Source organism: Ranitomeya imitator, chromosome 1, assembly GCF_032444005.1.
Source record: "Ranitomeya imitator isolate aRanImi1 chromosome 1, aRanImi1.pri, whole genome shotgun sequence".
Lineage (NCBI taxonomy): Eukaryota > Metazoa > Chordata > Amphibia > Anura > Dendrobatidae > Ranitomeya > Ranitomeya imitator.
This window is the reverse complement of record NC_091282.1, coordinates 333,128,211-333,154,692: the sequence shown is the minus strand read 5'-3', so window position 1 is coordinate 333,154,692 and position 26,482 is coordinate 333,128,211. Positions and strand designations below refer to the sequence as shown.

Genomic DNA, 26,482 nt, shown 5'->3' with positions numbered 1-26,482 from the left:
GGAGCTGTGAGTCAATCATATTGTGTTTTTCTAGTAAGACAAAAGATGTTAATGTATGGGTTGTTTTTTCTAAACTAGAATCTCAGTATTCAGGTCAAATTGCCATTTTGGGACTTTGTGATAAATATGTGGGTTTTGGGTTTCTTTTTGAGCACTCGGTCTCTAAAAGGTTCGCCATCACTACCCTAGAACATACAATGTCTACATATTGTTAGCCCATCTATAACTGTACATTTATCGGCCTAATCTGCCAAATGCTCACTATGTCCAAGTCTGTTTGCAACTTATGAACATCCTCCATCCTCTACTACAGCTTAATGACATCTGCAAATTAGGAACAACACTATTAATCCTCCTTTCTATTAGAGATGAGCGAATAAGTTTGGGTTCCCTCTTATTCGGCATATTCAGTGCTTGCTGAATAAGCTGCAGAGGGAATCTGGCTTCCTGGAAAGTGCCGGTCGATCAGCTGATCGGCTCCACAGCTGCATGTGTTACGAGACCAACAAACAGGCTCTCCATGCATGTGTTGTGACTGTGACACAGCCGCGACACATGCAGCTGGGGCACCGAATAAGAGGGAATCCGAACATATTCCCTCAACTCTACTTTCTATACAATTATTAAATAAGTTCGATAGTAGTGGAGTGAGCACTGAACCTTGGAGGGACTACACTTATAACCAGAGACCATTCAGAATAACAGTCTTTCACTATAACTCTCTGGGTGAAGTATTTGAGTCAGTTTTGAAGTCAATTGCAAACCTCACTTTCTAAACCCCATTAGGTATCTAAGCGTGACAGTGTCAAACACCTTTACAAAGTCTGAAAACACAACATCCAGAGCTACCCCTCTGTCCAGGATTCTACTAATTTCTTCCAGAAAAACAAATCAGGCTAGGTTGACAACTTCAATTCTTAGTAAAACTGTGCTGGCTATCACTTATGTTATTTGATTTCATATACTTCTGTATATAACCTCCTAAAATAATGTTTTATACAATCATTGTTACACTTACTAGTCTGTAATTACCTGAAAAAACCTAGATCTCTTTTTGAAAATAGACACATTAGTTTTGTGTAAGTTGACTGACATTGTAACAGTCATTAAAGAATCTCTATAAATTATGAACAGGGGCACATCAATAATTGAACTGAGTTCCTGAATAACTCTTGGATGCAACCCATGTGAGCTCCCTAATAGCGGGAGTCGAGAAGTCAGGAGTGGCTACATATACACATAGTTTTCCAATCTCTGGTTTGGTGGGTAACACTAAACATTTATGGCCTGTTTGGACTAAAAGCATGGCTATGAATGTTCATTTAACAATAATTTATTAAACGATTTCTCAACTAGTAACCTCAGGTATATTGGGACTCTTACATAAAGGAAAAGACTGCAATTACTCATAAGGATAAAAAAATACGGTCACATTTTCATTTTTGCTTGTAACTACTACACACCCCAGTTGCTATTTTAGTTTACTTTATTTTCATTGTACTTAATACATTAGTTACCATATAAGTTGAACTGTTTAAATAGGGTAAACAATAATTTAACACTCAAAACATATTATTAAATTTTGACAGTCAATAAAAATGAGAACCCTTGTGCGATGCCACTTATTTTCCAGTTCTGTCTTAGCACAAATAATCTACTAAATATATTCTATTTCTTTGCTATTCTTCAGTATTTGTTATCTCAAAATGGTATTAAAATTCAGTAGTGATTGATAGCAGAATTCACTCTACTTTTCCAAAACTCAGAGAATTTACAAGAACTGTTGTTTTTCATTTTATCCATAAACATAACCTGTTGCAAGAATGCATTTGTCTTATTATGCATTCTTACCATCTGAAATTTCATATATCCATATTTAATATAGTTGTATTCTATAGTATGTCCATACATTAATTTGTTGCTTATACAGTATATCTTCATTTAGTATAGTTTTTGTATATGCTGCAATATGTCATCTAGGAATATAAAGGATCATCCTCATGTTGATGATACAGACATTCTAGAGCTTCAAGAAGACGAACAAGAATTTATAGAATTTAAAATATTACATTGTGAATTTCCATAGTTAGGATCTTTAACATTTATTATTAACAGACATATGTTGTTTCATAAATAAATTTGGAACATACTGAAAACACAAGTAATTCTGTAAAGCAAGTAAAGTTCCTCCAAGGTTCCTCTCGTCATGTACAGTGCTTTTTAAAATAGATCATAAATACCGTATATGCTTAGAAGTAACTATTCTATGTACATATTGACAACTATATTGTATAATCTGATAGTTATTTTATCTTCTCATTGGTCAAGGAGGAGGCAAGAAGGCAAATATTGAGGAAGAGCCCAAATGATTCCAGCTTCTATCATTGGTTGGGATATTTTTATTTTAGTTATACATTGCTAAAGAATCATCTAAATCTACATACTTGGCATTTAGATTATGGCACATCCCCATATTAGTAGAATTAGTTGTTGAGAATTAATTAGCACTGATAATATACAGTATAGTTTAGTGGAGTTAGGGACAGACAAATATTATGCCTCATATTAAAGAGGTTGTTCAATACTAGGACAACCCCTTTTCATTCACCACACTTGGCCTCGACAGCCTATACTCACTTGCACCGTTCCAGCAGTGCCGCCACTCGCGTTACCGGGGGCTCTCATGCGGTTGTATGACACGTGGTGCCTTGCACCCAATCAGTGCTGCTGTCACTGTCCGAAGTTGGGTACCCAGCACCAGGTACCACACAAGAGCCCCGGCAGCAATTGCTGACACAGCTGGAATGGCGCAGGCACTTGAGGTGAGTATATTTTTTTTATTTTATCAAGGCCAAGCGTGGGGTATGAGAAGGGGTTTTCTTAGTAGTGGACAACCCCTTTACTACCTCTGTATTGCTAGCAGAAAGAGACTAGACATATTTTATAATAAATAAATCTTAGTGACAAAATCTGTGCCATAATTTAACTGTTACCATATAAAAAACATGACTATGTACATTTCTCCAGTTGTACCAATAGCAGTAGCTTCTGACTTGGCAAAACCCCTCCACGAGGAGTGAAGACTGTTTTAAAGCACCATTGGCCAATTCCCTGCCACATCTCAGGTTAGTGAGCAAAACTCTTTGGCTAGAGAGGTGTAACTAGGGTGCCATTGCCATACACAAGGAATCAGACTGCTGATCCTTCACAACATTTTCAGGTCGAATACAAATAGCCAGCCTCTAAAGATAAATGAAAAAAATAAGAGATCAGTCAGGATCAGGCAACAAAATACATAAAACCAAATTATTTTATTTACAGTGGGGAAAAAAGGTATTTTATCAGCCACCAATTGTGCAAGTTCTCCCACTTCATAAGACGAGAAAGGCCTGTAATTGACATCATAGGTAGACCACAACTATGAGAGTCAAAATGAGAAAACAAATCCAGAAAATCACATTGTCTGATTTGGCAAGATTTATTTTGCAAATTATGGTGGAAAATAAGTATTTGGTCATTAACAAAAGTTCATCTCAATATTTTGTTATATATCCTTTGTTGGCAATGACAGAGGTCAAATGTTTTCTGTAAGTCTTCACAAGGTTGGTACACACTGTTAGTGGTATGTTGGCCCATTCCTAAATGCAGATCTCCTCTAGAGCAGTGATTGGCCTGTCGCTGGGCAACACATACTTTCAACTCCTAAAGGTTTTCTATGGGGTTGAGATCCGGAGACTGGCTAGGCCACTCCAGGACCTTCATATACTTCTTATGAAGCCACTCCATCGTGTGCTTGGGATCATTATCATGCTGAAAGACCCATCCACATTTCATCTTCAATGCCCTTGCTGATGGAAGAAGGTTTGCACTCAAAATCTCGCGATACATGGCCCCATTCATTCTTTCATGTACACGGATCAGTCATACTGGTCCCTTTTGCAGAGAAGCAGCCCCAAAGCATGATGTTGCCACCCCATGCTTCACAGTAGGTATGGTGTTATTTGGATGCAACTCAGCATTCTGTCTCCTCAAAACACGATGAGTTTTTTTTCTACCAAACAGTTCTACTTTGGTTTCATCAGACCATATGACATTCTCCCAATACTCTTCTGGATAATCCAAATGCTCTCTAGCAAACTTCAGACGGGCCCGGACATGTACTGGCTTAAGCAGGGGGACACGTCTGGCACTGCAGGATCTGAGTCCCTGGCGGTGTAGTGTGTTACTGATAGTAGCCTTTGTTACAGTTGTCCCAGCTCTATGCAGGTCATTCCCTTGGACATCAGTGGTCTTGTATGTCTTCCGTTTTGTTATTATTGCTCCCACAGTTGATTTCATCACACCAAGCTGCTTCCTTTTTGCAGATTCAGTCTTCCCAGTCTGGTGCAGGGCTACAATTTTGTTTCTGGTGTCCTTCGACAGCTCTTTGGTCTTCACCATAGTGGAGTTTGTAGTGTGACTGTTTGATGTTGTGGACACGTGTCTTTTATACTGATAAGTTCAAACAGGTGCCATTACTACAGGTAATGAGTGGAGGACAGAGGAGCCTCTTAAATAAGCAGTTACAGATCTGTGAGAGCCAGAAATCTTGCACGTTTTTAGGTGACCAAATACTTATTTTCCACCATAATTTGCAAAACAAATCTTGCCAAATCAGACAAGGTGATTTTCTAGATTTGTTTACTCATTTTGACTCTCATAGTTGTGGTATACCTATGATGTCAATTACAGGCTTCTCTCATCTTTTTACGTGGGAGAACTTGCACAATTGGTGGCTGACTAAATACTTTTTTTCCCCACTATATACTGAATCCCTTTTCTAAGTGATTACTTGATATTTAGATAGCATATTATTTGAGCAGCACAGTGGTTCAGTGGTTAGCACTGTTGCTTTACAGTGTTGTGGTCTTGAGCTAAAAACCCACAATGATGACATCTGCAAGGAGCTTGTGTGGGTTTCCTCCCAGACATACGGATAGGGAATTTAGACTGTGGGCGGCCCCATAGGGGACAGCATGTATGTATAGCACTGCGAAATATAATGGTACAGAAGAAAAGAATAGTAAATAATATTATTAACTAACATTGATTAATAATGGGAATATGATTGTATTAGTATATCAGATTATAATAAGGCCATATCTAGGGGTGTCAGGCTGGACATTTGCCCTGAGCACTGTTGGGCCGCCTGAAATGGTGGTCCGAGGTGTCTCCTAGGCGGCTGTATTTTGTCGCCAATTTTTAGAGACACAGCTGTGAACTGCCCTTCTAATGGCGGGAGTTTAATGGGACCCTAGGGAGAGACAGTACCTGGTTTGAGGGATTTTAGGGCCTTTAAGTGCCTCTGGATGCCTCCAAGGTGACTGGTATTCACACATCCCACCAATCAGATCAACCAAATAGGTAAGATTGTTCTATTTATTCTCATATACACAGTCTTTTCAATAGAGGGATGTAGGGTATCATTCTTTTCTTGTTGAATTTGTATTTGGCAGATACATGGAAAATGGGGTATATTAATATATAGCATTAACCACTGTCGTTTTTTAACTGTATTTGACTACCCTGAGTTATATACCTGACAACCGCTTACATAGTAGTGTTTTTAATTTATTTAGATTAGATCAATTGGTGTGTGTCCAATTGGATCATCTATATTTGATAGAGATTTATCGGATATTCAATTTGATTAGTAGACTACTCACTATTTTATGTGTACCGCTCTTGTGGCTAATTGATACTTATTAAAAGTAATATTTTAGTACCTCTCACTTTTTTGCTTCGTTTCAATCTCTATATTGTGAGTTACAGTATATTCATGGACCTATCTACAGTATACAGTGCTGTTTTGGATCCCATCAGAATTTAGTTTAATCTAGAAAATATAACAGTTTAATATAGAAAGCATTTCTATTGCACATGCTTTACCTCTTTGAGGGATCCTGGCGTCCATACTAGTTTATACACCATGTATATTGGAATCCAGATAAAGGATGATGCTCCAATTAGGTATCCAACCCAAATGGTCCATTCCGGATATTTGTAGTCAAATAGCATCAGGGGTGGTTGATCCATAAATGAGCTTACTATGATAAACTAAACAGATAGGTGGTTGATATGAGAATTCAAATAGTGATCTGTCTGCAATGGTGCGTTCACACTGCGGTTTGCCATCTGTTTGTTGGTCCTGTCGGGGCTTACATCCGAAACTTCAGCAAAACGGGACTCAGGTGTATGCGCTGATAGGGCCATAGACTATAATGGTGCCGACAGAGCGAATGTGCACTCTGACGTGCATCATTTTCGGGCGTGTGCGCCTACTGGAGGCGGACACTCAGACGTAGTGGATAATGTCTGAGTGTCCGTATACAGTAGGCGTATACACTCTAAAATGAAGCATGGCAGAGGGCACGTTTGCTCTGTTGGCTCCATCATAGTCTATGGCCCATTGGCGCATACACCCAAATGCAGTTTTGCAGAGAATTTGGACATAAGCCCTGACTAAACCATCGAACAGATGCCAAAACTCAGTGTGAAAGCACCCTAAGGATTTTCTGTGAGAAGCAGTATTGTACATAAAATATTTAGCCTAGACAACTGGATATTTTGTGGTCAAATAATATATTACAGATTTACTGTTGTATTGTACATTTATGTGCATGATGTGTTACCCCTAGATCGTTTCTTTTTGTGTGTTTTTTTATTGTTATTTTAACATTGTCTTCTCTTATCTTGTTTATAGTTTTTTATATATGTCATATGGCCATGCGTTTTTCCATCGGACCTTATGCCAATTATGAACATCTCGTTACACAACTTGCTACTGGAAACAAGCGGACAAATATATCTTGTTACTATTACGCTATATTTATTAAATACATTGCTTGTCCCCTTTGTTTCAGGATGGCTATGCTGTACTACTGTATAAATCGTGATTACATTTTTTATATATGTTATTATGGCTGATATTCCAGGTTACTTATACCGTATGTATCATGTCCTCCGGTACCTTTTATACCCATATACGGCCGTACGCATGCGCGCTGCTGTCTTCCACGTCCAGCATGTAACTGGGCGTCTTTGTTTGCCTCCAGTGCATGTCCCAGGCGATACTATTGCCGGCGCATGCACAGTGATGCCTGACGCTCAGCTTCCATGCTAGGACCTGTCTGGATGCACTGCGCATGCGTCGACAGCGCCATTTATTATTGGGTGATCACAACCATGTGATACACCTTGTGACCTGTTTCTATGGCAATATAAGGTCCTTTTCCTCACACTGACACTACACCCCCTGAGGAAGTGTCTACTGTAGACACGAAACGCACGTCGGGGCTACCCGCCATCATTTGGGGCTGATTGCCACTTTGCTAGTTTTGTGCACAAACCTTGGTAAGCCCTGCCTTTAATTTATTATATAGCCCTTGTTGCTCTGTGGGCAATTATACTGCTATATTACACTGGGCTTGACCTACCTTGTACTTTGTTAGCATCTAGTTTAATTCCGGGCAGATGCATTACCCAATGATCTTTTTTCTATATGCACATTACTGGGGCCACACGCCATCATCTGGGGCTGATTGCCATCCTGCCGGTTCTGTAACAAGTCTTGATAAGCCTTGCCTTTAATTGATTATATAGCCCTTTCTACTCTGCGGGCAATTACATTACTATATCTTATTGGGCTCGACTTACCTTGTACTTTTGTTAACATCTAGTTAAAACCCTGGGTAGATGCATTATCCCATGATCTACTACTATGTGCACATTACTATTATATATATTCCTGTGTGTCCGTCCTGGTTGACAATTTTATAGTGTGTTCTTTGATTATCTTTAATACATTTTGCACTTTTTTACTCATTATTTGGTTACTCCAATTTTTTCTCCTATTTATAAAATGTAATTAAATATTAGTACACTATTATTCAACAACATACATGACAACTAACTCCTTTCTGACTGTACAATTTTTCATTTTTGCACTTTTCTTTTTTGTTCGCCTGCCAAGATGCCATCATTTTTTTTAATTTTTCCATTGATATGGCTGAATGAGGGCTTGATTTGGAAGGGACAAGTTGCACTTTTGAATGATATCATTCAGTTTATCATGGGATGTACTGGAAAGCAGGAAAAAAATACGCAATTCAGCAATTGTTTCTTGGGCTTTGTTTTTATAGCGTTCATTATAAAGTAAACATGATCTGACAATATGATTTTTCAGGTAAGCATTATTATGCTGACACCAAACATACATTTTTATTTAAGAATTCGTCCAGACATTTTTTTACTTGTGTTGGCATTTTTCAAGACCTGTAACGGTTTACATTTTTGGTCGATTTAGCTGTGTGAAGACTTGTTTTTTATTCCTTGAGTTGACATTTCATTTATACTATTTTTGGGTAAATCTTTTCATCACTTCTAATTGCCTTTTTTGCAACTCTGTAGTGGCTGAAAAAGCAATTCTTGATTTTTATATCTCATAGTGTTTATAGATCAGGTTAATTAATTTTATATTTTAATACATCAGACTTTTAGGGACATGGAGATGCCATATATGTGTGCATTTATTTTTTATTTTTATTTTTTTAATGGAAGAGAAGAAATCAATTCAAATTGATATATTTTTGATTTTTTTAAAATATTTTTAAAAACTTGTTTTTACTTTTCACTATATTTAGCAGTATCACAGTCTTCTATGAATGCCAGCCATCGTCTGCCTTTCATAGGGGTACCGTTATGCCAGGATTGGAGGTCTTTGGTAGGCCCTTGGCCATCATGGCAACCTAATGGCACCCCGTGATCACATCACATAGAGGGCAATGGGCAGGTAGAACAGTGCACTACTGGGCATGGGCCAGTTAAAACAGTGCTCTCCTGGGCATGCGTTGTAAATACTGTTGTGAGAGATCGACAAAGCTATTTAATGGGTCAACAGTCACTTTCAGAGCTCCGTTTCATCCGCGACTGTAAGAGGCAGATGATGGCTGAATAACACAGCCATCATCTGTGAGTAAAGATGCTGTGTGAGTTCCTGAGCCTGCAACAAAGATAGGGAGTCTACATATGACTTATATGTCGGTAAGGTGTTAAAGAGTAACTATTTTAATTTGTTTTTAAAAATCAATAGTCTGGGTGAAAGCAAGAAACTTTGTAATATGTTTAATATATTTTATCAAAGAAATAAGTGTTTTTCTCCTCCTAGACTCATCAGTCACTGTCAAAATTCTCAATTCACTGGTAAAATCTATCTTCAGTGAATTATGAAACACTAAGAGGAGGAAGTGAATGGACCACCACCGGAGAGTATAATCCTTTTAAAATTAGATCTTTAATAAGTATATATTTTTAAAAAAAGGGAAAAAGAATATCTGAAAAACGCCCCCTGAAGAAGTCTAACCGAAATGTGCGTTGGGGTGGTGGGGACAGCGTGTTGCCAGTGTTTATAACGTGTGCCACGTCATAATCAGTAAGATTACCCCTTCACTTCATGTTTTATTTGTTTAGGCTTGTTTAAAGCCATTCTTGAGTTAGCACTGCCAATGACACATATATCTACTGAATTCAATTTTACGTTGAGGTCACATCATATCTGTACTTTGGCAGCAATATCCATGTATACAGTTAGGTCCATATATATTTGGACAGAGACAACATTTTTCTAATTTTGGTTATAGACATTACCACAATGAATTTTAAACACAACAATTCAGATGCAGTTGAAGTTCAGACTTTCAGCTTTCATTTGAGGGTATCCACATTAAAATTGGATGAAGGGTTTAGGAGTTTCAGCTCCTTAACATGTGCCACCCTCTTTTTAAAGGGACCAATAGTACAGACGGTCATTTCCAGCTTGGGTTGCCTAGCCACTGCAGGCCCCATAACTTAGACGGACTTACATCTCTGTGCCCGTTGGCACTTCTTTCCATATGACTCCCCTGATGATTCTCCATGACCGGAGTTGAAACGCGTAGGGAGGAAGATACCACATTTTAAGAGGTTTTGGGACTCTGCCTTTATACATATTGGGTGGGCTGGTTCCTTGTTAGGACAGGAGTTACATAGGGGTTACAGGGTAGACATACTACTTTAGCCCTGCCCCTCCTCATCTAATTGGATCTTCACTGTGTCGTACGGAAGTGTACAGTGTCCGGCAGCTTGGGTGAGATCAAACCATTCTTTTCAATTGAGCACTGGTTCACCTGAGCACTTTGTATGTTTTTTGTTTTTTTTCTCGTTTGTGTCCTGTTGGATGTGCATTTTTTAGCATTTAATATTAAAAGTTATGTTTTATTAGTGGGTATCCTCCACAACTGATTCTGTCTTTAGCCAGAGGATATATGTACGGTGTGTTTTTTGCACACTATTGCTTTTTCTGGGTTATGTAATATACTAAAGCTTTGGTCACACTAAACGACTTACCAACGATCACGACCAGCGATACGACCTGGCCGTGATCGTTGGTAAGTCGTTGTGTGGTCGCTGGGGAGCTGTCACACAGACAGCTCTCTCCAGCGACCAACGATCAGGGGAACGACTTCGGCATCGTTGAAACTGTCTTCAACGATGCCGAAGTCCCCCTGCAGCACCGGGGTAACCAGGGTAAACATCGGGTTACTACGTGCAGGGCCGCGCTTAGTAACCCGATATTTCCCCTGGTTAACATTGTAAAAGTAAAGAAAAAAACACTACATACTCACATTCTGATGTCTGTCACGTCCCCAGCCGGCGTCCACAGGGTTAAAACTGCTTTCGGCAAGAGCGCTGCTAATGCACGCGCTGCTGCCGAGAGTTTCCCTGCACTGACTGTCAGCGCCGGCAGTAACAGCGGTGACGTCACCACTGTGCTCTGCTTTACGGCCGGCGCTGACACAGTCAGTGCAGGGAAACTCTCGGCAACAGCGCGTGCATTAGCAGCGCTCCTGCTGAAAGCAGTTTTAACCCTGTGGACGCCGGGGGACGTGACAAACATCAGAATGTGAGTATGTACTGTTTTTTTTTTTACTTTTACAATGCTAACCAGGGTAAATATATATATATATAGAGAGAGAGAGAGAGAGAGAGAGAGAGAAAAAAATCCCCATTGGCTTTGCATTAGGTTTCGTGTTTCGGTCGATCCTCGACTTTTCGCCATAATTGGCCGATTTCACTCGACTCGACTTTTGAGATAGTCGGGTTTCCCGAAACCCGGCTCGACCCTAAAAAAGTCAAGGTCGCTCAACCCTAGTCACATGCGTAAAGTGAGCTTTTCAATGGCTGCAGAATCGCCGCAGAAATAATGAACATGCTGCTGATTTTACCGCTATGCGATTCTGCAGCGGGAAAATCTGCAGCATGGGCACAGCAACTGCAGAATTCCATAGGATTGCATGGGAATGCGGTTCCGCTGGGGCAAAAAATGCGGTAGAAGTGCATAAAAAACGCAACGTGGGCACACAGCCTTAATTTAATTGGTGGTGGTTTTGTTAGCTGATTGTTCTAAAACCAAATGTAACCTACAGTTGTCTGCCTTGACTTTGCACTGAAATGTAATTACAGTAGTGTAATTTAAAAGACATATACTTACAGCAAGAAATGCAGGACTGATTGCCACCCAGCAAACTCTCCAATATATTCCAGGAGTGAATCCCAGCATGGCCTTCACATCATTACAGAACCTTTGTATTCCTGCAAATTGAGGACAAACTGATTTAAAGAGAATCTATCACAAGATTTTTGCTATATAATCTGAGAGCGGCATAATATAGAGCTAGAGAGTCTTATTACAGGGATGTTTCATTTATTAGGAATCCTTCACACATTGTGATGATTCCTTTACTGGAAAAAATAGTACTGATGAGAACCATAGTCAATGTGTACGTATGTGACAGCCGTGTGACATCGGTTTATCTGTGTTTGCTGTCTGTGTGTTACATCCGTGTGCTGTCCGTGTCCATGTGACACGTGGCGGCGCCTGGGAAAAGCAGCACAGTTCGCGCTGTTCCCAGGTGCCGGCTGCTGAAACAGCTCTCATGGTCTCCCACTCAGGCAACAATGATGGAAGTTGTGTTCAGCAGGCGCAGTGTAACTCCTGTGTAAAATAAAGAATAAAATAAAATATCTCTTTTCTGGGGTCTTCCGTAAATTCACCAGGAAGGGTAAAGTAAACAGCAGTGAGCTGTTATTAATAGCCTGTGAACCATACGAGATATTGTTCCTTGTCCTAGATTATTAACATCAGCCCCCAGCCATGGGCTTTCCCTCTGCTGGTTATGAAAATTGTGCGGGAGCCTACACCGTTGTTTTAAATGTAATTCTTTATTATACACAGGAGTGACACAACTGCTGAATACAACTCCCAACATTGTCAACTAGTCGCACAGATCTCAGTGTGAGCAAGAGACAATGATGAGAGCTGCCTTCAGCAGCCGGTCGGCGCCTTCGAACAGTGGGAACTGTACCACTTCTCACCAGGGGTCGGTATGTATCACGCTGATGACACACGGATGTCATCCGTGTGCATGTGCATTTTGTCCGTACTACGCAAAAAAATGACATGTCTTCGAGTTTTCTACATGGACTCACGGTCCCTGTGAAAAACCTGATGTATGTGCACCTCCATGAAATACAATGTGTGCGTGTCCGTATTTGTGGACCTTAAAAACGGATTGCATACTGACATAAAAAAAGGATGTGTGAAGGGGCCTAAGGCCATGTTCACACTTTGCGGTTTTTACCGCGGAACCGCGGCGATTTTGCAGCTGCGGGTCCGCAGCAGTTTCCATAGCGTTTACAGTAACCTGTAAACCCTATGGAAACCGCAAACCGCTGTGCACATGCTGCGGGAAAAACCGCACGGGAACGCAGCGATTCTGCACCCATAGGAATGCATTGATCCGCTTACTTCCCGCATGGGGCTGTGCCCACCATGCGGGAAGTAAGCGGATAATGTGCAGGTGGCACCCGGGGTGGAGGAGAGGAGACTCTCCTCCAGGCCCCGGGAACCATATTTGTGTAAAAAAAAAAAAGAATTAAAATAAAAAATAATGCTATACTCACCTCTCAGCGCTGCACGCAGCCGTCCGTTCTCAGGTTTGCTATGCAACCAGGACCTGCGGTGACGTCGCGGTCACATGACCATGACGTCACGAAGGTCCTTCTCGCACAGCATCTTTGGAACCGGACCGCCGCCTGCAGCGCCAAGGAGATCGGGACGTCAAAGGGTGAGTATATCATTATTTTTATTATTTTTAACACTACTATTGATGCTGCATATTGCTGCATATGCAGCATCAACAGTAGGAGTAAACCCCGCAGCGGAAACCGCAGGACAAAACGCGATAAATCTGCAGGGATAACCGCAGCGGGTTTGCCCTGCAGATTTATCAAATCCGCTGCGGGAAAACCCACGTGTGAACATAGCCTAAAGGTACCGTTACACTAAACGACTTACCAACGATCACAACCAGCGATACGACCTGGCCGTGATCGTTGGTAAGTCGTTGTGTGGTCGCTGGGGAGCTGTCACACAGACAGTTCTCTCCAGCGACCAACGACTTCGGCATCGTTGAAACTGTCTTCAACGATGCCGAAGTCCCCGGGTAACAGTAACTGACTGTGTCAGCGCTGGCCGGCCGTAAAGCAGAGCACAGCGGTGATGTCACCGCTGTGCTCTGCTTTACGGCCGACGCTCACAGTCAGTGCAGGGAAGCTGACACCGGGGGACGTGACAGACATCGGAATGTGAGTATGTAGTGTTTTCTTTTTTTTTTACTTTTACAATGGTAACCAGGGTAAATATCGGGTTACTAAGCTTAGTAACCGGATATTTACCCTGGTTACCAGTGAACACATCGCTGGATGGGCGTCACACACGCCGATCCAGCGATGACAGCGGGTGATCAGCGACCAAAAAAAGGTCCTGATCATTTCCCAGCGACCAACGATCTCCCAGCAGGGGCCTGATCGTTGGTCGCTGTCACGCATAACGATTTCGTTAACGATATCGTTGCTACGTTACAAAAAGCAACGATATCGTTAACAAAATCGTTATGTGTGAAGGTACCTTTAGTTTGTGTGTTGTAGTTTCAATATAATCAGTGTTTTATCAGCAAGGAATTTCCACTGCATCACTAGGTCTCATGTGCACAGCAGTCCAACTAATCTGCGTAGCAGTTTGGTAATAATGTACACTGTACACATGAAGGTGCCAATGGTGTGGGTAAGGTCATACGGATCGCCCCCAGACACAGGGCCACAGGTTACTCGGTACCGGTCCTTTCTGTCTCCTTTCTGTCTCAGACCCTGCTAAGGGGCATCCAATAAAAGGTGATAGGAGTCTGTCAAGTTTTCGTGACGCCACCTGTGGTGTTCGGTCAGGATGACCGACGCTGCTTGGGGCCCGCTGGGGTGATGGAATGGCAGCTAGATGGTATACCTTCCACAGGTGAAGTGTGTCCCCAGGGCTTCAAAGTGATGTAGATGGCGATGGTGTGAGGTGCAGACAATAACGAGGACACAAGGTTGCAGTCTCTTTACCTCTTTACTGAAGACTTCAGGATTCACAATCCAGAGCACAGTTAACAGGGCTGTCTGAGACCGGCCGGTCCGATGGCACATCCAGAGTTCCCTTTACAGGTGGAAATCGTTGCCTACCAATAGCGCCTGTGTGTTGTAGTGCTACCCTGCTGAGCATTCGGTATAGTCTTCACAACTTCTGTTCTAGTTCGTTCGTTCGTTCTAGTTCTTTCTCTTTCTTTCTATTTTGTTCCAGATGTTACTAGTTTCTCGTCCCCCAGGTATGTTATGGCTAGGACGCACCCGTATGACGGGAAGGCTCGGAGCTCTTCAGGGACCCTAGAGACGCCCCTCTCCACGCGTTGCCCCCTATGTCTTCATAGGAAATTTAAGGTAGACAGCCAACCTATAATTAACTGTCCTGCGGAGTTTCAAGTAAGGCATAGAGTCAGTTACTTCCTCGGTGTTCCGGCCACTGGCTACGCGCCTCAGTAGGATGTTGCCGTTCTCGGGACACGACTCCTACTGGATCTCCTTTGTGCTGATCTCGTTTCTCACTGTTCCAAAATATCCTTCGCTTCGTGTCTCTTTCTTAGGATACCGCCGCAAGGTAGTGCAGGCGCGGTTCCGTAACGTTCTGTTCTGTTCGCTAGGTACCTGCCAGGTTCCCACGCCTGACAGGCACCCCCCTGAATCTTCTCCCTGCAACACCCCCTGCCACGAGATGTTGTCTGAATCCAACCCAGTCAGCTTCTGACTAACTTCCTATCCAACCCCTAGTTTTACCAGTGTGAAGAGTGGCCCAATAAGTAAAGCCTTTTTCTCCCCCTAGTGGCCGGAGTGTGAAGTGTAATGTGTGCTGGTGATACCTGGTCAGAAGAATTCCTTCAGTGCCATCAGACGTACCATCACTCCCCTTAGCGGCAGAGTATCATACTGCAACGACCAGATCTCTGGAGCGCTGCACTCCCCCCCGGTTAAATCCAGTACTCCTGGACTGGGAAGAAGAACAACAATACATGTCAGCAAAAGACATACAAAATGTTGGAATGCTTGAAACAAGTAAATATAACAAGGCTTCCCTTTATGGGAGGGGAGGACACTTGAACGTTACAAACAAAACAAGGTTAAATATTTTTAACCCCTTCATGACCCAGCCTATTTTGACCTTAAAGACCTTGCCGTTTTTTGCAATTCTGACCAGTGTCCCTTTATGAGGTAATAACTCAGGAACGCTTCAATGGATCCTAGCGGTTCTGAGATTGTTTTTTCGTGACATATTGGGCTTCATGTTAGTGGTAAATTTAGGTCAATAAATTCTGTGTTTATTTGTGATAAAAACGGAAATTTGGCGAAAATTTTGAAAATTTCGCAATTTTCACATTTTGAATTTTTATTCTGTTAAACCAGAGAGTTATGTGACACAAAATAGTTAATAAATAACATTTCCCACACATCTACTTTACATCAGCACAATTTTGGAAACAAATTTTTTTTTTGCTAGGAAGTTATAAGGGTTAAAATTTGACCAGCGATTTCTCATTTTTACAACGAAATTTACAAAACCATTTTTTTAGGGACCACCTCACATTTGAAGTCAGTTTGAGGGGTCTATATGGCTGAAAATACCCAAAAGTGACACCATTCTAAAAACTGCACCCCTCAAGGTGCACAAAACCACATTCAAGAAGTTTATTAACCCTTCAGGTGCTTCACAGCAGCAGAAGCAACATGGAAGGAAAAAATGAACATTTAACTTTTTAGTCACAAAAATGATTTTTCAGCAACAATTTTTTTATTTTCCCAATGGTAAAAGGAGAAACTGAACCACGAAAGTTGTTGTCCAATTTGTCCTGAGTACGCTGATAACTCATATGTGGGGGTAAACCACTGTTTGGGTGCACGGCAGGGCTTGGAAGGGAAGGAGCGCCATTTGACTTTTTGAATCAAAAATTGGCTGCACTCTTTAGCGGACACCATGTCACGTTTGGAGAGCCCCCGTGTGCCTAAAAATTGGAGCTCCCCCACAAGTGACCCCATTTTGGAAACTAGACGCCCCAAAGAACTTATCTACATGCATAGTGAGCCCTTTAAACCCCCAGGTGCTTCACAAATTGATTCGTAAAAATGAAAAAGTACTTTTTTTTCCACAAAAAAATTCTTTTAGCCTCAATTTTTTCATTTTCACATGGACAACATGATAAAATGGATCCTAAAATTTGTTGAGCAATTTCTTCTGAGTACACTGATACCTCACATGTGGAGGTAAACCACTGTTTGGGCACATGGTAAGGCTCGGAAGGGAAGGAGCGCCATTTGACTTTTTGAATGAAAAATTATCTCCATCGTTAGCGGACACCATGTCGCGTTTGGAGAGACCCTGTGTGCCTAAACATTGGAGCTCCCCCACAAGTGACCCCATTTTGGAAACTGGACCCCCCAAGGAACTTATCTAGATGCCTAGTGAGCACTTTAAACCCTCAGGTGCTTCACAAATTGATCCGTAAAAATGAAAAAGTACTTTTTTTTCACAAAAAATTTATTTTCGCCTCAATTTTTTCATTTTCACATGGGCAATAGGATAAAATGGATCCTAAAATTTGTTGAGCAATTTCTCCCGAGTACGCCGATACCTCATATGTGGGGGTAAACCACTGTTTGGGCACACGGCAGGGCTCGGAAGGGAAGGCGCGCCTTTTGACTTTTTGAATGGAAAATTAGCTCCAATTGTTAGCGGACACCATGTCGCGTTTGGAGAGCCCCTGTGTGCCTATGCATTGGAGCTCCCCCACAAGTGACCCCATTTTGGAAACTAGACCCCCCAAGGAACTTATCTAGATGCATAATGAGCACTTTAAACCCCCAGGTGCTTCACAGAAGTTTATAATGCAGAGCCATGAAAATAAAAAATAATTTTTCTTTTCTCAAAAATGATTTTTTAGCCTGGAATTTCCTATTTTGCCAATGGAAATAGGAGAAATTGGACCACAAATGTTGTTGTCCAGTTTGTCCTGAGTACGCAGATACCCCATATGTGGGGGTAAACCACTGTTTGGGCGCACGGCAGGGCTCAGAAGGGAAGGCATGCCATTTGGCTTTTTAAATGGAAAATTAGCTCCAATCATTAGCGGACACCATGTCGCGTTTGGAGAGCCCCTGTGTGCCTAAACATTGGAGATCCCCCACAAATGACCCCATTTTGGAAACTAGACCCCCAAAGGAACTAATCTAGATGTGTGGTGAGCACTTTGAACCCTCAAGTGCTTCACAGAAGTTTATAACGCAGAGCCATGAAAATTAAAAAAAAAATTTATTTTCTCAAAAATGATTTTTTAGCCCGCAATTTTTTATTTTCCCAATGGTAACAGGAGAAATTTGACCCCAAAAGTTGTTGTCCAGTTTCTCCTGAGTACGGTGATACCCCATATGTGGGGGTAAACCACTGTTTAGGCACATGCTGGGGCTCGGAAGTGAAGTAGTGACGTTTTGAAATGCAGACTGATGGAATGCTCTGCGGGCGTCACGTTGCGTTTGCAGAGCCCCTGATGTGGCTAAACAGTAGAAACCCCCCACAAGTACCCCATTTTGGAAACTAGACCCCGAAAGGAACTTATCTAGATGTGAGGTGAGCACTTTGAACCCACAAGTGCTTCACAGAAGTTGATAACACAGAGCAGTGAAAATAATAAATACGTTTTCTTTCCTCAAAAATAATTATTTAGCCCAGAATTTTTTTATTTTCCCAAGGGTTACAGGAGAAATTGGACCACAAAAGTTGTTGTCCAGTTTCTCCTGAGTAAGCTGCCACCCCATGTGTGGGGGTAAACCACTGTTTGGGCACACGTCGGGGCTCAGAAGGGAAGTAGTGACTTTTGAAATGCAGACTTTGATGGAATGGTCTGCGGGCGTCACGTTGCATTTGCAGAGCCCCTGGTGTGCCTAAACAGTAGAAACCCCCCCACAAGTGACCCCATTTTGGAAACTAGACCCCCAAAGGAACTTATCTAGATATGTGGTCAGCACTTTCAACCCCCAAGTGCTTTACAGAAGTTTATAACACAGAACCGTGAAAATAATAAATACGTTTTCTTTCCTCAAAAATAATTTTTTAGCCCAGAATTTTTTATTTTCCCAAGGGTTACAGGAGAAATTGGACCCCAAAAGTTGTTGTCCAGTTTCTCCTGAGTACGCTGATACCCCATGTGTGGGGGTAAACCACTGTTTGGGCACACGTCGGGGTTCAGAAGGGAAGTAGTGACTTTTGAAATGCAGACTTTGATGGAATGGTCTGCGGGCGTCACGTTGCGTTTGCAGAGCCCCTGGTGTGCCTAAACAGTAGAAACCCCCCACAAGTGACCCCATTTTAGAAAATAGACCCCCCAAGGAACTTATCTAGATATGTGGTGAGCACTTTGAACCCCCAAGTGCTTCACAGACGTTTACAACGCAGAGCCGTGAAAATAAAAAATAATTTTTCTTTCCTCAAAAATGATGTTTTAGCAAGCATTTTTTTATTTTCACAAGGGTAACAGGAGAAATTGGACCCCAGTAATTGTTGCGCAGTTTATCCTGAGTATGCTGGTACCCCATATGTGGGGGTAAACCACTGTTTGGGCACACGTCGGGGCTCGGAATTGAGGGAGCACCATTTGACTTTTTGAATACAAGATTGGCTGGAATCAATGATGGCGCCATGTTGCGTTTGGAGACCTCTGATGTGCCTAAACAGTGGTAACCCCTCAATTCTACCTCCAACACTAACCCCCCCACACCCCTAACCCTAATCCCAACTGTAGCCATAATCCTAATCACAACCCTAACCACAACCCTAATTCCAACCCTAACCCTAAGGCTATGTGCCCACGTTGCGGATTCGTGTGAGATTTTTCAGCATCATTTTTGAAAAATCCGCGGGTAAAAGGCACTGCGTTTTACCTGCGGATTTTCTGCGAATTTCCAGTGTTTTTTGTGCGGATTTCACCTGCGGATTCCTATTGAGGAACAGGTGTAAAACGCTGCGGAATCCGCACAAAGAATTGACATGTTGCGGAAAATACAACGCAGCGTTTCCGCGCAGTATTTTGCGCACCATGGGCACAGCGGATTTGGTTTTCCATAGGTTTACATGGTACTGTAAACCTGATGGAACACTGCTGCAAATCCGCAGCGGCCAATCCGCACCGTGTGCACATAGCCTAATTCTAAAGGTATGTGCACACGCTGCGGAAAACGCTGCGGATCCGCAGCAGTTTCCCATGAGTTTACAGTTCAATGTAAACCTATGGGAAACAAAAATCGCTGTACACATGCTGCGGAAAAACTGCACGGAAACGCAACGGTTTACATTCCGCAGCATGTCACTTCTTTCTACGGATTCCGCAGCGGTTTTACAACTGCTCCAATAGAAAATCGCAGTTGTGAAATGCGCAGAAAAACCGCAGTAAATCCGCGATAAATCCACAGCAGTTTAGCACTGCGGATTTATCAAATCCGCAGCGGAAAAATCCGCAGAGGAACAGAATACGTGTGCACATACCGAAACCCTAACCCTACCCCTAACCCTACCCCTAACCCTAACCCTAACCCTAACCCTAGTTCTTACCCCAACCTTAGTGGAAATTTTTTTTTTTTTTTTTTTATTGTCCCTACCTATGGGGGTGACAAAGGGGGGGGGGGGGCATTTACTATTTTTTTTATTTTGATCACTGAGATATAACCTATCTCAGTGATCAAAACTCACTTTGGAACGAATCTGCCGGCCGGCAGATTCGGCAGGCGCACTGCACATGCGCCCGCCATTTTGGAAGATTGCGGCGCCCAGGAAAGAAGACGGACGGATCCCGGGAGGCTAGGTAAGTATAAGGGGGGGGGGAGATCAGGGCACGGGGGGCGTCGGAGCACGGGGGGGTGGATCGGAGCATGGGTGGGTGGATCGGAACACGGGGGGGTGGATTGGAGCACGGGGTGGGGGATCGCTGTGCAGGGGGGTGGATCGGAGCACGGTAGGGGGGGATCGCTGTGCGGGGGGGTGATCGGAGTGCGGGGGGGGTTTGATTGGAGCACGGGGGGAGCGGACAGGAGGACGGGGGAGCGGAGCACAGGACGGAGGGGAGCGGACCACAGATCGGAGGGCTGGGGGGGCGATCGGTGGGGTGGGGAGGGTGCACATAAGTGTTTCCAGCCATGGCCGATGATATTGCAGCATCGGCCATGGCTGGATTGTAATATTTCACCAGTTTTTTAGGTGAAATATTACAAATCACTCTGATTGGCAGTTTCACTTTCAACAGCCAATCAGAGCAATCGTAGCCACGGGGAGGGGGGAGGGTGAAGCCACCCTCCCTGGGCTAAACTACCACTCCCCCTGTCCCTGCAGGCCGGGTGAAATTGGAGTTAACCCTTTCACCCGGCCTGCAGGGACGCCTTTCTGTGACACAGCATATGCGTCACAGGTCGGATTGGCACCGACTTTCATGACGCATACGCTGTGTCACAGGTCGGGAAGGGGTTAAATAACGTTCTGACTATAAATAACTTCTGGTACCCTTCCGGGTATTCTACTAAGTGCAAATTCTGAACAATAACACTGGTCAACAGCATTTTTGGTGCCAAAGATATTTCATCGAATTTAGGGTAACTTTGGGCTGCTGATTCTGAATATGTCATCAGTTTTGCCAGATTGGCTCAAGTTTTTGAGATTTTTGGTATCTTATTTATAGCACTTGTTGGTAAATGCGACGCATCATCTCATTAATTTCTTTGGATTAGTACTTGAACTGAGCAGTTCTCAATATAGTTTTGTGTTAATTAGTGTTCTAAAAGTTTGTTCATAGCTTGATTTTTGCACTAACTTTATGTTGTTGTCTGTTTTCCAGTGAAAAGCATGAACTCATCAAGAAGAAGTTGTCTTAACGATCCAGACTCATTCTGTTACATTTGTGGTGAATACACACTGCCAAAACATAGAAGAAACATAACAGACTTCGTAAAAAAAGTGTATTTTGCCTATTTTGGGGTTATGCTTGGGGACCAAGACAAGTTTTGGGCACCACACATAGTGTGCAAAGCATGTATCGAATTATTACGAAAATGGAGCAAAGGACAAAGAAAAAGCTTCAAATTTGGTGTTCCAATGGTGTGGAGAGAGCAAAAAAATCATCATGATGACTGTTATTTCTGTGCAGTGCAAGTGCAAGGATTCAATAAGCATAAGAAACGAAAATGGGAGTATCCTAACATGGAATCTGCAAGAAGGCCTGTCCCTCATTGTGAAGATGTGCCTGTACCTGTGTTTACCATGTTACCTGACCTTCCCCCACCTGATGATGATGAAGTGTGTATTGGCAGTGTGTATTCACCACAAATGTAACAGAATGAGTCTGGATCGTTAAGACAACTTCTTCTTGATGAGTTCATGCTTTTCACTGGAAAACAGACAACAACATAAAGTTAGTGCAAAAATCAAGCTATGAACAAACTTTTAGAACACTAATTAACACAAAACTATATTGAGAACTGCTCAGTTCAAGTACTAATCCAAAGAAATTAATGAGATGATGCGTCGCATTTACCAACAAGTGCTATAAATAAGATACCAAAAATCTCAAAAACTTGAGCCAATCTGGCAAAACTGATAGCATATTCAGAATCAGCACCCCAAAAATACCCCAAATTCATTAAAATATTTTGGACACCAGAAAAAATTTTTTTTTTTGTTGACCTGTGTAATTTAACTTTTCCTTTAAGGGCGTATAAGCTGAACCCACTAGAGGCCTACTATAAAGTACTATAAGACAAACTCAACTTTTTCTTTTCTTTCTAGCTTCACCAATGCAGGACCGCCTAGCTCCTTGGCTGGGCCTACTGTCATTGTCTTTCTATCAGCAACCAACTATCGTTCTACGGTTCTAAGGAGGACTCTCTCTCTAACCCCTACGGGTTCACTTTCAATCTTTCCTGTCCTCAATCTCTAGTAACATTATCAAACTTTTCTGAATCACAACATTATTAACATTTCAACTTTTCTTAAGGCAACATTATAACTTCAGTGCAACATGTGAACATTCCCTTTAAGAGGGAACCAAGTCTCTTTGGAATAGTGCAGATTCTCTCTGTCTGCAAGTCCGATGAAAGCAAGACCTTCTGCGTCATGTCCAAAAGTAGTCTCTTCGCAAAGTCTTCTTTCTTTTGTAAAACCAGTAGGAGGCACCTTTAACCCCTTCCCGACCCATGACGCCACGTAGGCGTCATGAAAGTCGGTGCCAATCCGACCCATGACGCCTATGTGGCGTCATGGAAAGATCGCGTCCCTGCAGATCGGGTGAAAGGGTTAACTCCCATTTCACCCGATCTGCAGGGACAGGGGGAGTGGTAGTTTAGCCCAGGGGGGGTGGCTTCACCCCCTCGTGGCTACGATCGCTCTGATTGGCTGTTGAAAGTGAAACTGCCAATCAGAGCGATTTGCAATATTTCACCTATTATAACGGGTGAAATATTACAATCCAGCCATGGCCGATGCTGAAATATCATCGGCCATGGCTAGAAATACTAATGTGCCCCCACCCCACCGATAGCCCCCCCAGCCCCCCGATCTGGCCGGTACACTGCTCCGGCTCCCCTCCGTCCAGTGCTCCGCTCCCCCCCGTGCTCTTGTCCGCTCCCCCCGTGCTCCAATCACCCCCCCGTGCCCCAATCACCCCCCCTGCACTCCGATCCACCCCCCCCGGTGCTCCGTTCCACCCCCCGTGCTCCGTTCCACGCCCCCCGTGCTCCGTTCCACCCCTCCCGCGCTCCGATTCCCCCCCCCGTGCTCCGAAACCCCCACCCCACCCCATCACACTTACCGATCCAGCCGGGGTCCCGTCCGTCTTCTCCCTGGGCGCCGCCATCTTCCAAAATGGCGGGCGCATGCGCAGTGCGCCCGCCGAATCTGCCGGCCGGCAGATTCGTTCCAAAGTACATTTTGATCACTGAGATATAATCTAATAAATGACACCCCCCCCTTTGTCACCCCCATAGGTAGGGACAATAAAAAAATAAAGAAATTTTTTTTTCCACTAATGTTAGAATAGGGTTAGGGTTAGGGGTAGGGTTAGGGGTAGGGGTAGGGGTAGGGGTAGGGTTAGGGTTAGGGTTAGGGGTAGGGTTAGGGGTAGGGTTAGGGTTAGGGGTAGGGTTAGGGGTAGGGGTAGGGTTAGGGGTAGGGGTAGGGTTAGGGGTAGGGGTAGGGGTAGGGTTAGGGGTAGGGTTAGGGCTAGGGTTAGGGCTAGGGTTAGGGTTTCGGTTTGTGCACACGTATTCTGGTCCTCTGCGGATTTTTCCACTGCGGATTTGATAAATCCGCAGTGCTAAACCACTGCGGATTTATGGCGGATTTACCGCGGTTTTTCTGCGCATTTCACTGCGGTTTTACAACTGCGATTTTCTATTGGAGCAGTTGTAAAACCGCTGCGGAATCCGCACAAAGAAGTGACATGCTGCGGAATGTAAACCGCTGCGTTTCCGTGCAGTTTTTCCGCAGCATGTGTACAGCGATTTTTGTTTCCCGTAGGTTTACATTGAACTGTAAACTCATGGGAAACTGCTGCGGATCCGCAGCGTTTTCCGCAGCGTGTGCACATACCTTTAGAATTAGGCTATGTGCACACTGTGCGGATTTGGCTGCGGATTGGCCGCTGCGGATTCGCAGCAGTGTTCCATCAGGTTTACAGTACCATGTAAACATATGAAAAACCAAATCCGCTGTGCCCATGGTGCGGAAAATACCGCGCGGAAACGCTGCGTTGTATTTTCCGCAGCATGTCAATTCTTTGTGCGGATTCCGCAGCGTTTTACACCTGTTCCTCAATAGGAATCCGCAGGTGAAATCCGCACAAAAAACACTGGAAATCCGCGGAAAATCCGCAGGTAAAACGCAGTGCCTTTTACCCGCGGATTTTTCAAAAATGGTGCAGAAATATCTCACACGAATGCGCAACGTGGGCACATAGCCTTAGGGTTAGGGTTGGAATTAGGGTTGTGGTTAGGGTTGTGATTAGGGTTATGGCTACAGTTGGGATTAGGGTTAGGGGTGTGGGGGGGTTAGTGTTGGAGTTAGAATTGAGGGGTTACCACTGTTTAGGCACATCAGGGGTCTCCAAACGCAACATGGCGCCACCATTGATTCCAGCCAATCTCGTATTCAAAAAGTCAAATGGTGCTCCCTCACTTTCGAGCCCTGACGTGTGCCCAAACAGTGGTTTACCCCCACATATGGGGTACCAGCATACTCAGGACAAACTGCGCAACAATTACTGGGGTCCAATTTCTCCTGATACCCTTGTGAATCTAAAAAAATGCTTGCTAAAACATAATTTTTGAGGAAAGAAAAATGATTTTTTATTTTCACGGCTCTGCGTTGTAAACGTCTGTGAAGCACTTGGGGGTTCAAAGTGCTCACCACATATCTAGATAAGTTCCTTGGGGGGTCTAGTTTCTAAAATGGGGTCACTTGTGGGGGTTTCTACTGTTTAGGCACACCAGGGGCTCTGCAAACGCAACGTGACACCCGCAGACCATTCCATCAAAGTCTGCATTTCAAAAGTCACTACTTCCCTTCTGAGCCCCGACGTGTGCCCAAACAGTGGTTTACCCCCACTCATGGGGTATCAGCGTACTCAGGAGAAACTGGACAACAACTTTTGGGGTCCAATTTCTCCTGTAACCCTTGGGAAAATAAAAAATTCTGGGCTAAATAATTATTTTTGAGGAAAGAAAATGTATTTATTATTTTCACGGCTCTGCATTATAAACTTCTATGAAGCACTTGGGGGTTCAAAGTGCTCACCACACATCTAGATAAGTTCCTTTTGGGGTCTAGTTTCCAAAATGGGGTCACTTGTGGGGGGTTTCTACTGTTTAGGCACATCAGGGGCTCTGCAAACGCAACGTGACGCCCGCAGAGCATTCCATCAAAGTCTGCATTTCAAAACGTCACTACTTCAATTCCAAGCCCCGGCATGTGCCCAAACAGTAGTTTACCCCCACATATGGGGTATCACCGTACTCAGGAGAAACTGGACAACAACTTTTGGGGTCCAATTTCTCCTGTAACCCTTGGGAAAATAAAAAATTCTGGGCTAAATAATTATTTTTGAGGAAAGAAAATGTATTTATTATTTTCACGGCTCTGCATTATAAACTTCTATGAAGCCCCTGGGGGTTCAAAGTGCTCACCACACATCTAGATAAGTTCCTTTTGGGGTCTAGTTTCCAAAATGGGGTCACTTGTGGGGGGTTTCTACTGTTTAGGCACATCAGGGGCTCTGCAAACGCAACGTGACGCCCGCAGAGCATTCCATCAAAGTCTGCATTTCAAAACGTCACTACTTCAATTCCAAGCCCCGGCATGTGCCCAAACAGTAGTTTACCCCCACATATGGGGTATCACCGTACTCAGGAGAAACTGGACAACAACTTTTGGGGTCCAATTTCTCCTGTAACCCTTGGGAAAATAAAAAATTCTGGGCTAAATAATTATTTTTGAGGAAAGAAAACGTATTTATTATTTTCACGGCTCTGCATTATAAACTTCTATGAAGCACTTGGGGGTTCAAAGTGCTCACCACACATCTAGATAAGTTCCTTTTGGGGTCTAGTTTCCAAAATGGGGTCACTTGTGGGGGGTTTCTACTGTTTAGGCACATCAGGGGCTCTGCAAACGCAACGTGACGCCCGCAGAGCATTCCATCAAAGTCTGCATTTCAAAACGTCACTACTTCAATTCCAAGCCCCGGCATGTGCCCAAACAGTGATTTACCCCCACATATGGGGTATCAGCGTACTCAGGAGAAACTGGACAACAACTGTTGGGGTCAAATTTCTCCTGTTTCCCTTGGGAAAATAAAAAATTGCAGGCTAAAAGATCATTTTTGAGAAAATAATTTTTTATTTTTATTTTCATGGCTCTGCGTTATAAACTTCTGTGAAGCACTTGGGGGTTCAAAGT

At 43.3% G+C, this 26,482-nt stretch overlaps 1 protein-coding gene across 2 annotated transcripts in view; it reads right to left on the bottom strand.

Annotated features, from left to right (window-relative positions):
- Window positions 1-1,469: 1,469 nt before the first annotated feature.
- The window catches only part of LOC138671222 (sodium-dependent serotonin transporter-like), a 316,922-nt gene continuing 291,909 nt past the window's right edge, over window positions 1,470-26,482 (bottom strand). Inside the window, exons 12-14 of one of the 2 annotated variants that reach the window (XM_069759212.1) lie at window positions 11,567-11,667; window positions 5,929-6,096; window positions 1,470-3,242 (exon numbers count right to left, since the gene is read on the bottom strand). In XM_069759212.1, the coding sequence (XP_069615313.1) occupies window positions 3,162-3,242; window positions 5,929-6,096; window positions 11,567-11,667 (350 nt within the window). In that variant the 3' untranslated portion in view covers window positions 1,470-3,161. The remainder of the gene's footprint in view (window positions 3,243-5,928; window positions 6,097-11,566; window positions 11,668-26,482) is intronic. The other variant, XM_069759204.1, reaches the window with a different exon arrangement.